This window comes from Sapajus apella, unplaced genomic scaffold, assembly GCF_009761245.1.
Source record: "Sapajus apella isolate SASKATOON/1434 unplaced genomic scaffold, GSC_monkey_1.0 scaffold49, whole genome shotgun sequence".
NCBI lineage: Eukaryota > Metazoa > Chordata > Mammalia > Primates > Cebidae > Sapajus > Sapajus apella.
In genome coordinates this window covers 7,895,172-7,910,812 of record NW_022436989.1, presented here as the reverse complement: position 1 = coordinate 7,910,812, position 15,641 = coordinate 7,895,172, and the positions used below count along the sequence as shown (strand labels likewise).

General features: G+C 35.9%; 1 protein-coding gene across 1 annotated transcript in view; it reads left to right on the top strand.

Annotated features, from left to right (window-relative positions):
• Positions 1-15,641, top strand: part of FMN2 (formin 2) — a 378,526-nt gene that overhangs the window by 234,185 nt on the left and 128,700 nt on the right. The window contains 2 exon segments of the mRNA XM_032242253.1: positions 2,860-2,919; positions 3,079-3,199. Coding sequence (XP_032098144.1) covers positions 2,860-2,919; positions 3,079-3,199 — 181 coding nt within the window.

Here is a 15,641-nt window from a genome sequence, read left to right as displayed (position 1 = left end):
TTCCCGTGTTTTGGAATCCGAAGGCTAATTATTTTCTATGACTTACACAGTGTGTCTCGCATTTTTTTCTTTGCCATGTTAAGCGATGGACGCCAACAGGTCCATATTTTGAAAATAGCACAAAGATGATTAAAATGGCTTGTAAATAAAATATAAAAGATGATTCTACTCTTCTGTGCAGCATTCTCTTCATGATACTGGTGTGTGTGGGGATAGAAGCCCTTTTGCAGACCTAATTTGTGGTACTGCTTCTGCAGTTCTGTTTGTTTTAAATTAATATCTAAGCAATTGTGAGAGTGCAAGCAGAAATATGAGGTTAGGAATGATGGTAAGAGTCAAGACTCAAATCTCAGACGGTAAACTCAAAAATTAAAAGAGTTACTTTCCTCGATAAAAGAATCATCCCACACAAAAGAAGGATGAAGGAAATTCTGGCATGTTTTTTAAATATTAAGTTTAATAATTGGCTTCTAGAAATGAAAGTAGATAGGATTGTCCTTCCTAGATAATGAAATAATTTCCTTCATGAGAGAAAGAGACTTTTTAAAATCTTTTCTGCCAGCCAAAAATTTGTTTATTGTCCCATGTACAGATGATTCTCAACTTACCATGGGGTTACGACCTGATAAACCCATCCTAAATTGAAAATACCATATGTGAAAAGGCATTCAGCACATCTAACGTAGCAAACATCAAAGTGTAGCCTTGCCTACCTCAAACATGCTCAGAACACTTTTAGCCTACAGTTGGGCAACTCATCTAACAACAAAGGCTATTTTATAATAAATGGCAGAATGTCACATGTAATTTATTGAATCCTGTGCTGCAAGTGAAAAACAGAACGGTTGTGTGGGTACTTGAAGTACAGTTTCTACTGAATGTGTATCACTTTTGTACCATTGTAAAGTTGAAAAATTGTAAGATGACCCATCATAAGTCAGAGACTGTGTGTGTGTGTGTGTGTGTGTGTGTGTGTGTGTGTGTGTGTGTGTGTGTGTGTGTGTGTGTGTGTGTGTAGGGGGGTCAATTTAATACAGATATTCAGCATTCTTTCTCTGAGCATTTATGGAATCCGGACACTGCCTTTCCAAGATTGAATAATTCATAGTCCCTCCTTGGTACACATATGATTTTTTTTTATTTTTATGGTTGTTTGTTCAAATGCTCCTGTGTATGATACACATTTTCATAGAAATCTCTAACATAGAGACCTGATAGATTACGTTTGTTTAAAAAAAAAAAATGCTTACACCAAGTGCAATAGCCTGAGCCCATAATCCCAGCTACTTGGGAGGATTTTTCAAGGCCAACCTGGGCAATACAGTGAGGCCCCTTCTAAAAAAAGGGGGAGGGAGGGAAAAGAAAAGAGAAAAGACCTTTGCTTAACCTATGGTAATTCTTGAAAACTCAGCAACTGCTTGTTGGAGTGAAACAACTTTTGCAAATAATATTGAAATATATAACAGCAATATCATGTTTAAATTATAAAAATGAACTGGAAATAGTTTCTAGTGATCATATACAAATAAAAGATTATTTGTGGGATCTTTTTGGTATCAGTTTATATAACTTATTCAATCCTCTACTAAGTTGAATTTGATTAGTTTAAAGAATCAAGGGGTAATCTAAAATAAAAATTTAAATATGTAATTAAGAAATACCTTTTTAAAATTGTTTCACTTGTACTCAGAAGAGCTATGCAAAGTCTTTCTGGATTGGTTCTTCTCTGTAAAACAAATGTAACTCTACTTATTCCTCGGTACTATTTATAGATCTCCACGGACAGAGCTGTTACTTTGATCACTTAGAATTTTCTCTCCGTATGCCTAGTTTTGTTAATTGATTCAGGTTCTGCCAACTGTTTCATTGAATTACAAGTTGGGAGAGAAAAAGGAGGTCAAGTTGCTTAAATCATTTTACAAGCAAATCCTGTCTAATGAGGGATGTCTCTAATAGCTATATTACTGACTCATGTCAAACTTGATTATAAACAGTTTTTGCTCTTTTTATACATATAGAAAAAGTCATGGTTATGTTAAACAGTCCAGAGAATGTAGTTTGTATCATAGAGTTTGTTTTTAAAGTAAAATATATAGTTGAGCTCTCAATTTCAGATTATCTATTATTACTTTGTAGCAAAAAAAAAAAGTTAAATAAAAATTATTGCCCCTAAATAAACCAGAAAGAAGGTGAAAAGCTATTCTTTGAAGTGTCAGATATGAAACAACTTTACCTTTTGTTAAATAGAACCATCCACATTGTCTTATTTATAACCACATGAGTATTAATTCCTCAATCTCAGTTGCTGATATAACAAATTGTAGTATTGGAACTGTTAAAAGCTCCCCTTTACTTACAATGATACTCAGCTTTTTTATTTCCCTAACCTATATGCTAATGAGCCACAATTAAACTTAGTGTTGGAGTGGCATCTATTAGCCCAGCTATATATCAATGCTAACAGTATTTAATTATTTCCTTTAAGATAGTAGTTTTAAAACATAAAAAATAATAATCAAATGAAAACATAATAAAAACACAAAATAATAAAACACACTTGATAATAATAAGACATGAGATAAGTTTCTAATTGAGAAGGGTAACAATTGGAAAGTATTTACAGTTCAGACTTTGACCCTAAATAGCTGTGCTGAAATTGGAACACTGGGGAGAAAAATCTTTTATGCCACCAAACTCCTTAGACACAATGGCCAAGACAATTCAAAATGTAAAATTTCACGTCATTCCAAATGTTCTCATGTATGTATATACATGAATTCACTAGGATCTTTTTTGGTAACACTTTATATTTAATCAGTTAAAAAATATATTGTCACTGACTTTGCTCTTTCTGCCTAGGACAATAGCAGAAGCCTTTTGTCATATATTGTTTCGTATTATCTCCGAAATTTTGATGAGGTAAGACAATGTTTACATCTAGTCATATTCCGTTATTCTTTATTTGTTGGATGATCTGGCAGTGCTTTTTGTTGTTTTTGTTCTGAACATATCTGCTATTATTCTTTTTTATATTGATAACCAATTCCTTTAAATATGATGGGGTTTTTTGTTCATTAGGATGCTGGAAAAGAACAGTGTCTGTTCCCACTGCCAGAACCCCAGGACCTTTTTCAGGCCTCACAGATGAAGTTTGAAGATTTTCAAAAAGATCTCAGAAAACTGAAAAAAGACTTGAAAGGTAACTTACGATCCTGAACTCATGTTTTCTGTTTATGCTTTTTAATGAGAGAAGGCAGACTTTCAATGTTTTGAGAGAAAAGTAAGCTTTTCTTATCCTTATAGAACTAAATGTGTGTGTGTGTATGTGTGTGTGTGGCAAAAGAACAATTTTGCCAATATTCTTAGTCATTGGTTATTTAAAAAGTTACGTGTATCAAAAACTTGGTTATTAGGTAATATCTTGGTTATTTCAATTAACAATCTGTTTTGTCAAGAATAAGTTTACATTTTGTTTCTATTTTATAACTAAGAACATTTGGATATTGGTCATGTCATGGTTGGATACAAATTATGTCATTGTTATAATAGAAGATAAATAGTCCCTCCCCATTTCCTTTGGTGTACTTGCCCAAGATTTTCTGGCTTATGAACTTCCCTGGGAACAAAATATCTTCTATTTAAAAACCACATACATGTATATTGTTTTATTACCAATCAAGAAGTTTTATATAAAATTATTTTGGAGAATAATAGGCTGAAATTTTTCAAATTTCAGAATTAAAAGCATTTACAAAAAAGCAAATAGTTTGCAAATGTTTTGATTTTGTAAGTAAAATCCCTGCTATCCCCTTTCTTGATATTCTTATTGAGTTATGAACACCTCAGCTATCTATTTGAGCTGCTTTTTTGCTATATTACATACAGATGAGGAGTAAATACATTTACATGAGATTTTCATTTGCTATTGTGTTACTACATGAGAAGAAAAGGCCTGGTTACCCCGTCCAGAAACAAAAAAAAAGACAACTTTTTAAGAGATTCCCAATTTTGAGATGTGTTTATTCAAAGTTACTGATCTGTATTCAAATTCATAGAATTGTTATATTCTAGTCACAGATTTTTTATGTGGATTTCCTTGAATATAGGAACATTATGTAGCTTGCTTATAGTTTTTATATATTCAACAACATTTATTATGGACCTGGTTCATGTCAGACAATTGCTAGGTCCTGTGAAAGCACAAAGGTTATAGGAATCGCTGTTGAAGAGGGCTGAAATTCTGTCACTTAGATGTGCCCTGTTGGAGACTTACATGTTGGTACTCATTGACTGAGCCCAAGAAAGACTGCCTTGACTTACTCTGTCTTTTTTACAATAATAATAAATAAAACTATGTTATATTTATATAATATTATGGTACTGTGAATTTTAAGAATGGATTCTGAAAGCAACAGAAAAGAAAACGTCATGCTATAGTATTTATCATACTTCAACCTGATGATAGGCATCTTGGTTTGCTTATGAAAATACACATTATAGTGTATTTTATACACACTATAATGTGGTGCTAGGGACATTTCTAGGGGATCTGGAAAATACTTCCTACTTTAATCAATAGTTCGTCTTGTAAGGTAGGATTTCATCGTTTACAGGTGATTTGATAAAGGAGAAGATTGGATGATCCTGTTATAATGATATCAGGGTTTACATTTACTCTCTGTAGTTGTATCACTTTGGAATGTTATCCCCTTTTCTTACAATAAATACACAACTTCTTACTATAGGTATTAAATATACATGTAACTATGAAAATGGCAAGTTCTTGCAAGACTCGGAGCTAAAAAGAAACACCTAACTCACAGCAGATAGTGGGTTTGAAAAGGGCAATCAGCCAGCGCCTCTGAACACGAATTCCACTTCTGCATTTGCCGCCTACAAGTGCTAAATGCCTGCATTTGGCAGCACAGAAGATTAGATATTGAAGGAGTCTCTTAGCAATTTTTTTAGTATCTCAGAGGGTGAAAAAGAGGATTTTAACCCTGAAGGTTTACACTTGATATCAGGGAAAGATGAACTTATCTTTCAGATAAGTTTCAGATCTGAAAGACCTGTGCCCTTGACCAGCAGTGATCACAGTTGTCTGACACAGTAGTTTCCCCAGTTTGAATATGGCTTATTACAATTTGGTAGAGTTGCTGAAATGGAGAGTTTCATGGCCAAATGAATGTAGAAGCTGCTAAGTTAAATTTAAAAGGACTTCATGGTATTCTTTTAAAAAAAAAAAGGACTTGGAATTGTTCTCCCATTCATTAAAGATGACTTTTCTCACAGACTGTCTCATGGGTTCTGCAGTCACTGAAACATATTTTGAGAAATGCAAGGTGAGAGTACTGTGTTAGTAACAGAAGAATGGCAGTCACCTTTGAGGAGCTCACAGGGAAGGTGGAGAAATGACGCTATAGTTCACGAAACAATGTAATTATACATTACTCTTCTGAAAAACTGGAATTAGCTTGAAGAGCTATTTACAAAGCTGTCAAACTCTGAGGATCAAAAACTGACAAATCATAATTTACCTCATTTTTTTGTTTTTCTAAAATTTGGGGTTTTCCATGGAAAAGATGTTTTGTGACACAAGAAAGGAAATGTTATACATTGAAATTTAAATTCAGTTACTGGGAAGTAAAGATATATCCAAATATAGAATTTCATATCAACAAGGCATGGAATCTGCCTCATGTCCTTTTTAGGAATGAGAGGGCTATAAATAGATACATACATCCATCTGACTAAGTGCGAGTCAAATGAAAAATCACTGGATTACGTTATTTTAGGAACAATTACTTTGAAATAATGTCTACTTTGATCAAAATAGCCTATTCAAAATGATTCCTTTCTTTCTTTCTTTCTTTCTTTCTTTCTTTCTTTCTTTCTTTCTTTCTTTCTCTCTCTCTCTCTCTCTCTCTCTCTTTCTTTCTTTCTTTCTTTTTCTTTCTCTCTCTCTCTTTCTTTCTCTTTCTTTTTCTTTCTTTCTTTGTTCCTTTTTTTCTTCTTTTTTTTTGACAGAGTCTTGCTCTGTGGCACAGGCTGGAGTGCAGTGGTGCAATCTTGGCTCACTGTAACCTCAGCCTCCCCATCTCCTGGGTTCAAGCAACTCTCCTGCCTCAGCCTCCCAAGTAGCTGGGATTACAGGGACAAGCCACTGCTTCTAGTTAATTTTTTTTATTTTTAGTAGAGACAGGGTTTCGCCATGTTGGCCAGGCTGGCCTCGACCTCCTGACAAGAATGATTTCTTCTAAGTGATCAAGTGAAAGAATTCATTTAAGAAGATTCAAAGGGCCACATTTTTTTTTCCAGAGGCAAGTTGTTATAAAAAGCTTTAGAAAATAGGATAATGCATATGAAGCATTTATGTCAATACCTTTCATACAATAAATATCCAATAAATCTTGGCCATTCACAATAAGGTAAAAATAGAATAAGCAGTGTGATTAGTTTGATAAAGACAGATAAGCTATAATCATAGAGTTGCTCATCTGCTGGCTCTAGCATTTCTGTTTCTGCTTAAAGACTTGATTTTTATTTCTAAGGAAAGGCTGAGAAATCATGTGTTAGGGCTCAGACCTTTTAATAAGACAACTGAATCTCATTTTAGCATTTTATAAGACCATCCACTGTGTTTAGTTTCTCTGCTCACTCCCAAGATTTCCATATTTCCTCAGGGTACTTCCCTGGCTTTCTGAAGAACTGACTTGTAGCCCGTTAAGCAACCTGATGTGCTTTTGATCTCTTCTGGCTGTCATTAGCTTTCCTTGATGTAGTCATCAAATGATGACTCTGTTCCAGTGCCTTTCTTGAATAGGAATTGTAGCATTTGCCACATGACTTAAATCAACTCAACATGCACAGAGCATTGAGTAAAGTTACCGGAACTGAACAAGAATGTTCTCATGCAAATTCTTCTCTGGATCCTCTTTCTTTCTGTTCTTCCTCTCTGCATTCAAACACTCTCTTTTCAATATCTGAGTTGAAAACATGTTAAAATTCATTAGCTGTACCTTCAAGTTGAAGCAGTGTCCATGTACAGAGATGTAGGGAAAACCAGCCCTCAAACTTGTTTATATTATATTTTTGGCTTACAACTACTAGTTTGTAATTATTACATTTAAAATTGTTCATTTCTGATATTTCCTTTTCAGCCCCTTATGTTTGAGGAGAGGAAACAAATAACCTTTTTAAAAAAATAACATTTTACAGTAGTCCTCCCGCCTATCCAAGGTTTTAATTTCCTCGGTTTCAGTTACCCACGGTCAACCTTGATCCAAAAATATTAAGTGGAAAATTTCAGAAATAAACAATTCATGTTTGACTTTGTGCACCCTTCTGAGTGGTGTGATGAAATCTCCCACCATCTGCCTTCATCCCTTCGGCATGTGGATCATCACTTAGTTCAGTGTATTCACGCTGTATATACTACCTACCTGTTAGTCACTTAGGACACTGGTCCCCAAGCTTTTTGGCAACAGAGACCAGTTTCATGGAAGACAGTTTTCCCTTGGACAAGGCATCGGGGTGGTTTTGGGTGATTCAAGTGCATTACATTTATTGTGTACTTTATTTCTATTATTATTGCATTGTAATATGTAATAAAGTAATTATACAACTCAGTGAAAGCCCTAAGCTTGTTTTCCTGCAAGTGGATGGTCCCATCTGGGGGTGGTGGGAGACAGTAACAGATCATCAGACATTAGATTCTTCTAAGGAACATACAACCTAGATCCCTCACATACACAGTTCACAGTAGGGTTCTGGGGTACGGGAGACAGTGAGAGATCATCAGACATTAGCTTAGGGCTTTCACTCATTCTACATTATGGTGAGCTGTATCATTAACTTCATTATATGTTACAATAATAATAGAAGTAAAGTGCACAATAAATGTAATGTGCTTGAATCATCCCGACTGTCCTAAGGAGAGCAAACCCTCGATCTCTGGCATGCACAGCTAGCTCACAGTGGGTTATGGCTCCTGTGAGACTTTAATGCTGCTGCTAATCTGACGGGAGGCAGAGCTCAGGCTGTAATGCTAGTCCTGAGGAGCGGCTGTAAATACGGAGAAGCTTTGCTTGCTCGATGGCCACTCACCTCCTGCTGTGTGGCCCGGCTCCTAACTGCACAGACCAGTACCTATCCGTGGCCCAGAGGTCAAGGACCCCTGACTTCGGAGTCATCCTGATTGTCAGATCAACAGATCCCAAAAAGGGTGTGTATGGTATGATAAGGTGTTTTGAGACAGAGAGACCACGTTCATGGAACTTCTATTATAGTGTATTGTTATAATTGTTCTATTTTATTATTGTTTTTAATCTCTTAATGTACCTAATTTATAAATTAAACTATAGCATAGGTATGTATGCATAGGAGAAAGCATAGTGTATATAGGTTTCAGTACTATCTGCTGCTCCAAGCATCCACTGGAGATCTTGGAAGCTATTCTCCATGGATAAGGGAATACTACTTATGATTTAAAAAAAAATTACTGAGTAAAATATAAAATTTACCATATTTATCATTTTTAAGTTATATTTTAAAATTAATATTTGTTTAACATAGGAGTTTTAGATAACCTTGCAAAATGTAGAGAAGAAAATATCTGTATTTCTACAGTTCATGATAAAAAATGTTTATATTTTGGTCTTTATATCTGGGAGGTGAGTGTTTATTGCATGTGCATACATACATGAATTCTACAATTGGGATCATGATGCACATATTTTTTGCAATTTTTGTCCAATCATTTTCTGGTTCATAGTAGGATAATTTTATTTAATTTGTTTACATAATATTATTATTTTTTTTCTGTTTCTTTTTCTTTTTTTTTAAGATGGAGTTTCACTTTGTCGCCAGGCTGGAGTGCAATGTTGCAGTCTCAGCTCACTGCAACCTCTGCTTCCCGGGTTCAGGTGATTCTCTTGCCTCAGCCTCCCAAGCAGCTGGGACTAGAGACACATGCTACCACACTGGCTAATCGTTTGTATTTTTAGTACAGACGGGGTTTCACAGTTTGAGGCAGGATGGTCTTGATCTCCAGACCTCATGATCTGCCCACCTCGGCCTCCCAAAGTGCTGGGATTACAGACGTGAGCCACTGCGCCCGGCCTATTTACATATATATTCTATTAATATTTTCTGTCTGGTTGTCTATTGCCTTGACAAATTTTTAAATATTCTCTTCCTAACACCTTCAATAACATTAAGAAGATATACACAGTGTTCCTGTTAATTTCCTGTAACATATTTTGTTAACTATACAATTTTATAACATGCTATAAATTTATGTAGTATATTCATCCTTCTAAAAAAGATGAATCCTTTAGAACATTCTAACTAACAATCGAATTCCTTCTACCTTCTTTTCAGTTTTTTTCCAGACTTTGGGTACCGTCATTTTTCTTAAAAACATTACTGCTGTTTAATAATTATTAGGTGATAACATTTATGAATATATTTAATTACTTACTGTGTTATAATTGTTATATCTCATATCCCCCCCATCTCACATTTGGCTCTCTTTCTGTGTGAGTGGCTGCGTGTGAAACTCTTAGTCCAAAAATAACTGAAAAAAATTGTTCCCCCTTGTTCTGGAATAATGGTTTTGCCAGAAATAGAGTTCTAGACTGACTTATTTTTCATCAGTATTTCGAAGATTTTTTTTTCTGGCATCTCTTGTTACTGATAGATGTATTTTCAATAATTTTTTTTCATTCTTTTGTGGATAAGCTGTCTTATTTCTGATGACTTATATAATTTTCTCATTATCCTGACTCATTTTTTGGCTTTCCTTTGATATGGGTGATAGGAATCTATTTTTTAAAATTTTTTTGTATTGCTCTCTACTTAGAACTTCCTATTAAAATACTGATGGCTTCCTTAATGTGTAGGAAGATTTCTCAGCCACTGTCTGCCCAAGTGTTACTTCACCTTTCTCTTTTTTCCTGAAACTCCTTTTAGATATACTTTGGTCTAATCCGTTTAGCCCATTGATCTAATCCCCATGCCTAACATCTCTTTCGTATGTTTAAAATCTCCGTCCACCTTTTGCTATTATCTTCATGCATTCCTCACATTGTCTTCTAGTTCATTCATTCTCTCTTGACTCTGCTAATTCTAATATTTATGTTATCAATGCGGTTACTTTAAATCATAATAATTTCTGTTTTCACGATTTCTAGTATTTTTTTATCATATTCATTTTGCATCCAAAGTGATTTCTTATTCTTATTTTGGATATTTATCTTTCCTTTATCTCATTGATATTTATAAAAATATATTAAAGTCCTTTTCAGCTTTTGTTTCATCTGAAATGAATTCATGTTTAGCCTATTGATTTGTATAAGTTATCCTTCAGAGTCACTAGTTTCCCATGTGGTGTTAGAATGATGATTTTATAAAGGTGTCAGGTTCACAATTTCAGGTTGAACTCCTCATTCTGTTTTTGCCCCCTTCTCATTACTGCATTTGACTAGTCTTTAAAAAAAAAAAAAAGTCAGGTAATTATGGTTTATGCTCTTTTTATTTCCAAATGAAGACAGCTAAACCTGTCCTCATTTGTAAATAAAATTCAACTGTGGCTGGGTGCAGTAGCTCACGCTTGAATGCCAGCACTTTGGGAGGCCGAAGCGTGCAGATCACGAGATCAGGAGTTCAAGACCTGCTTGGCCCACATGTGGAAACCCCATCTCTACTAAAGATACCAAATAAAAGAAATTAGCTGGGCATGGTGGCGCATGTTTGCAATCCTAGCTACTCAGGAGGCTGAGGCAGGACAATCTCCTTTTTGTTTGTTCTTAATTATTATTATTATACTTTAAGTTCTTGGGTACATGTGCAGATCGTGCAAGATTGTTACCTAGGTATACACATGCCATAGTGGTTTGCTGCCTTCATCCCTCTGTCATCTACATTAGATATTTCCCCTAATGTTATCCCTCCCCAATCTCCCCACCCTCTGCTATCCCTCCCCTACCTCCCCACCCCCCAACAGGCTCCGATATATGATGTTCCCCTCCCTGTGTTCATGTGTTCTCATTGTTCATCACCCACTTATGAGTGAGAATATGCGGTGTTTGGTTTTCTGTTCTTGTGTCAGCTTGCTGAGAATGATGGTTTCCAGCTTTATCCATGTCCCTGCAAAGGACGTGAACTCATCCTTTTTTATGGCTGCATAGTATTCTGTGGTATATATGTGCCACATTTTCTTTATGGCACATATGAAACAGTGCCACAGTGAACATACATGTGCATGTGTCTTTATAATAGAATGATTTATAGTCCTTTGGATATATACCCAGTAATGGGATTGCTGGGTCAAATGGTCTTTCTATTTCTAGATCCTTGAGGAATCGCCACACTGTCTTCCACAATGGTTGAACTCATTTACACTCCCACCAGCAGTGTAAAAACATTCTTATTTTGGGGCAGGAGAATCTCTTGAACCCAGAAAGCAGAGGTTGCAGTGAGCTGAGATTGCGCTACTGCACTCCAGCCTGGGTGACAGGGTGAGCCTCTGTCTAAAAAAAATAATAAAAGTAAAATAAAATTCAGGTGGGATACAGCCACGCCCCGTCATATACCTAGTAGCTATGACTGTGTTTGTGTTACGACTGCAGAGTTGAAGAATTCTGATAGAAACCTTCTATCAGTTAATGTGTTCCTCCCCAACTCCCTTCTCCTGACCCCCAAAATCCTTCACTGTCTTTCAATTCTTTTTCAGTTGCTTTAACTTGGCCTACCTTTGGTACCCAAGTCAGAACCAAAGCTTCTATCAGCAGCATAGAGCTCCTGTCCTGTGAGCATATCCAGTCGCCAAGCTAGTGAATGACTTGGCTGAGGTCTGGGCTGGGAAGCTGTGGCTCCTTACTCTTGCTGCCCCAGGCATTGCACTGCATGTGGGTCACAGCCCTGGGAAGCAGTGAATTGTGGGTGTTTTCATCCTCCTTGTGTGAGTTTGGGAGACCAGGTACCACCCTGGGTTTCCAGTAGAGAGACTGGTTCCTTTCCCTCCTGTCTGTTCTCTCCCATCCCCAGTTCCCACATAAGCGAAGATCTTTACCTATTCCTCCAGAATCACAGTTCTGTGACTTCTGCTTCCATCCTGTTTATTAACTTGGACTTCTGTACTATTTTTGGTCCAAGGAGATATTCACTTTTTTTTTTTTTTTTTTTTTTTTTTTTTTTTTGAGAAAAGTCTTGCTCAGTCACCAGGCTGGAGTACAGTGGTACCATCTCAGCTCACTGCAACCTCTGCCTCCCCGGGTTCAAGCAATTCCCCTGCCTCAGCCTCCCAAGTAGCTAGGATTACAGGCGTGTGCCACCATGTCCAGTTAACTCAGTATTTTAGTAGAGACGGGGTTTCACCATGTTGGCCAGGCTGGTCTCGATCTCCTGAGCTTGTGATCTACGCGCTTCAGCCTCCCAAAGCTGGGATGACAGGCATGAGCTACCACGCTCAGCCTAATATTTTTAAAAAGCATACTGTCTGCTTAGTTTCCTCTTTGTATGTTGCTGTTCACTGCTCTGTGTTTTCAACAGAGGGAAGGCTCAGGCTATAAATTCATTATAAGTTCTGTTTGGACTTTTGTACTCACTTTTATATCTTATATTTTTCCTCACTGAAAATTATAGCAGAAACATTTTTCATACTATTTAATATGCTTCAAAAACTACTGGGGATGATTTCATCCCCAGGATGAATATGCTGTAATTTAGTGAGTAATTTGATTCTTGTAGGAAATCAGACTCCTCCCAGCTTTTACTACTCTTAAGTACATCGTGCTGAACATTCTTATTCACAGCCCTTTTAAAAGTTATATCTCTGGTTGTTTCCTTAATATAGATTCAGATTTACAATTACTGGATCAAAGGCAATGAACATTTTTTTAAGTTCTTGATATTATCAAATGTTATAAAAATGCTTTCTAGAAGGAAAACTGATTTATTTTCATGGTAAGTTGTTAAAGTAAAACAATAATAAAACTTATGAAATTTAGATTAGTAAAGAATCCTAGAGACATTAGGGCCTCATGCCTTAATCATTTAACAAATATTTATTAAATTAAAAAAATAAAAAGTAGATTCTTTCTTCATAGCTCATAGACTAAAAAGAGGACCATTGATGATATGAATAACCACTATGCAGTATATAAAATTTTTCACTATATAGAAACACATAAGAAGTATTTATTAGATATACTTGGAAAATTATATTTAAATTGGAGTTCAAAAGATCTGTAAAATTCTCCCAAAAGGAAAAAGAAATAGAATTTCAAGTATAGGAAAGAGCATGAGCAAAGTCACCCATCCTGTGACCATTTGGGCCTTGATTATTTACTAGTTCCTGAGGCCAGAAGTCTCCCAATTTATATCAGGTATATGTCTAACAGATGTAAAATATTTATACCTGAGATGGGGCTCATTGCAGCAAATTCACAACCAGAGTGAAAATTGTACATGTACATGGTTTGGAAAAGCCTTCCAGCCAGGAATTCTGTTACGTCTTTCAAAGTAGCTTGCCATGACTACTCTGTGTCGCTATTTTACATGCATTGGCTCATTTAATCCCTATGCCATGGATAGGATCATTAATCCTCTCTTTAGTGATTGGGTAACTGCAAGTTAGCGATATTAAATACCCTTCTAAAGGTCGCACGGTACAAGCTGAGGCTGGATCTGGGCCTGAGGAAGCTGATCCAGAACTCGCCGTTTTAACCCCAACACAAACACTGCTTTCTTTTGGCGTTCAGTGCACAGAACCCTTCAGGGAAGGTTGAGAAGCTGAACATGCAAATATAATTGCACTAAATTATAGTAACAACCGTGATAGGAGCAGGGAGTCGAGTGGAAATTGAGCCTGATTCTATCCAATTGGTTAGAGAAGGCTTGAGTTAGGTATTGCCATGAGAGTTGAGTCATGAGGTATAAATACTTTACCAGGTGAAAAAATTTATGGAAGGAAATTTGAATAGATGAGCCACCAAGTTCAATGAGATGAAGTGAGTGCATCTTGGAATTTTGAGCAATCTGACATAATTCAAATACTGGCTGAGTACAGAGACGTGGAAAGCAATGAAGACACAGACGTACATAGTGATCAGATCAATCCCGCATAGATAGGCAGGAAGATTCTGAGTGGACACGGGGTGTGTGTGTTTGGGTGGGGGGTATCTGGAAGGAAAAGAAGGAGACAGAGAGGCATTTCAGGTAGAGGAAATGTCCAAATGTCCCAGCATCCGTAGAACACAGTGACCGTGAGATGATAGAACATGTTTTCTGATTATGGGAGCTCCATAAATTTATATACTTTATAAGGAATTTTCATTTCACTCTAAATGCAGTTTCCAACCATTGAAAGATTCTATTCATGGAAATGGAATGATATGATTTATGTCTTGAAAGTGCTACTCTGACAAGAGTCGAATTTGTGAGACCAGTATGGAAGCAATTGTGATTTTGACAAAGGAGGGAGACAGAAGAGATGGGAAGAGCTAAACAGATCTTTCTATTTTTAGGGAGAATCAGCATTCTAGATAGTAACTGTTTAGACTTTTCTGTAATCTATGTAACGTATAAAGGCTTCTTAATAAAACTGTATCATTCCATGATTTCCTTCAAGTCAGTGGTAAGTAGGTTACTGTGATGTTTTGCTGTTTGACATGTTTACATTTCTTTCCAGAAGCTTTGAAAGAAACATTTTCATTTGTGATTTTTCCCCCAAAGTTGATAAGCCTCACGTATTTCTCTTTCTCCTCTTTCCTTTCTCCACACTAACATGCATGTATACTCAACTTAAATCAACATTTTTCAGTTTTCTTTGACTTTTTTAAACTATTAATCTCAAAATATACATTACTTTCAGTGGTGATTTTACCATTGGAAAGGAGAATTAACGAGAAGAAAATTTTTCAAATCTTTTGAGTCATTAGTCATTGAATTCTAAGATTTGATGCCATTTATATATATTAGAAAAAAATAACAAAATTGTATTTTTTCCTTTTTACTGATTGCCTGCTCTTCTGACCCAGCTGCCTGGTGAAAACCGCAGCTAATTAAAGATGATTACTTCCCTGTCATTTTGAGTTAAGGTACATTTTATTTTATAAATTATCTGTGGTTGTGTTACAGTGTGTACTTTGCAAAAATGTTTGCTTTTAGAGCAATAGCCAACTTAGTTTAATGCATAGCCATAAGATTCTGTTTCTTTCAGGGACCTCGTATAAACAAATTATCACATGAAAGCATGGTCTACACATATGTGGTACAAGTTTACCATGAGATTATAGTCATTTACAACAGTTTTCATGAGAATGTTTCATCCTCCATAACCAAGTCATTTCTTTTTCCATTTTTAATTGGCAAGCTTCTGCTCATCCTTCTAAACGATTCAGCTAAAATGAATGTACTTAGCTAAAATAATTCCTCTTTAGCAAAGCTGTCTGATGAACTTGCCCTACAGAAGAACAAAGATGCACTGATAGCCACATAAACAGTGATTTGCAGAAGTGCCTGACGGCATGTTAAATGTGAGAGCGTGAATGTTAGTAACTTTTCAAACCATGCTGAGAATTTCATCTTGGTCAGTATCACTGATGATTGATATTCTTTTTTTTTTTTTTTTTTTTGAG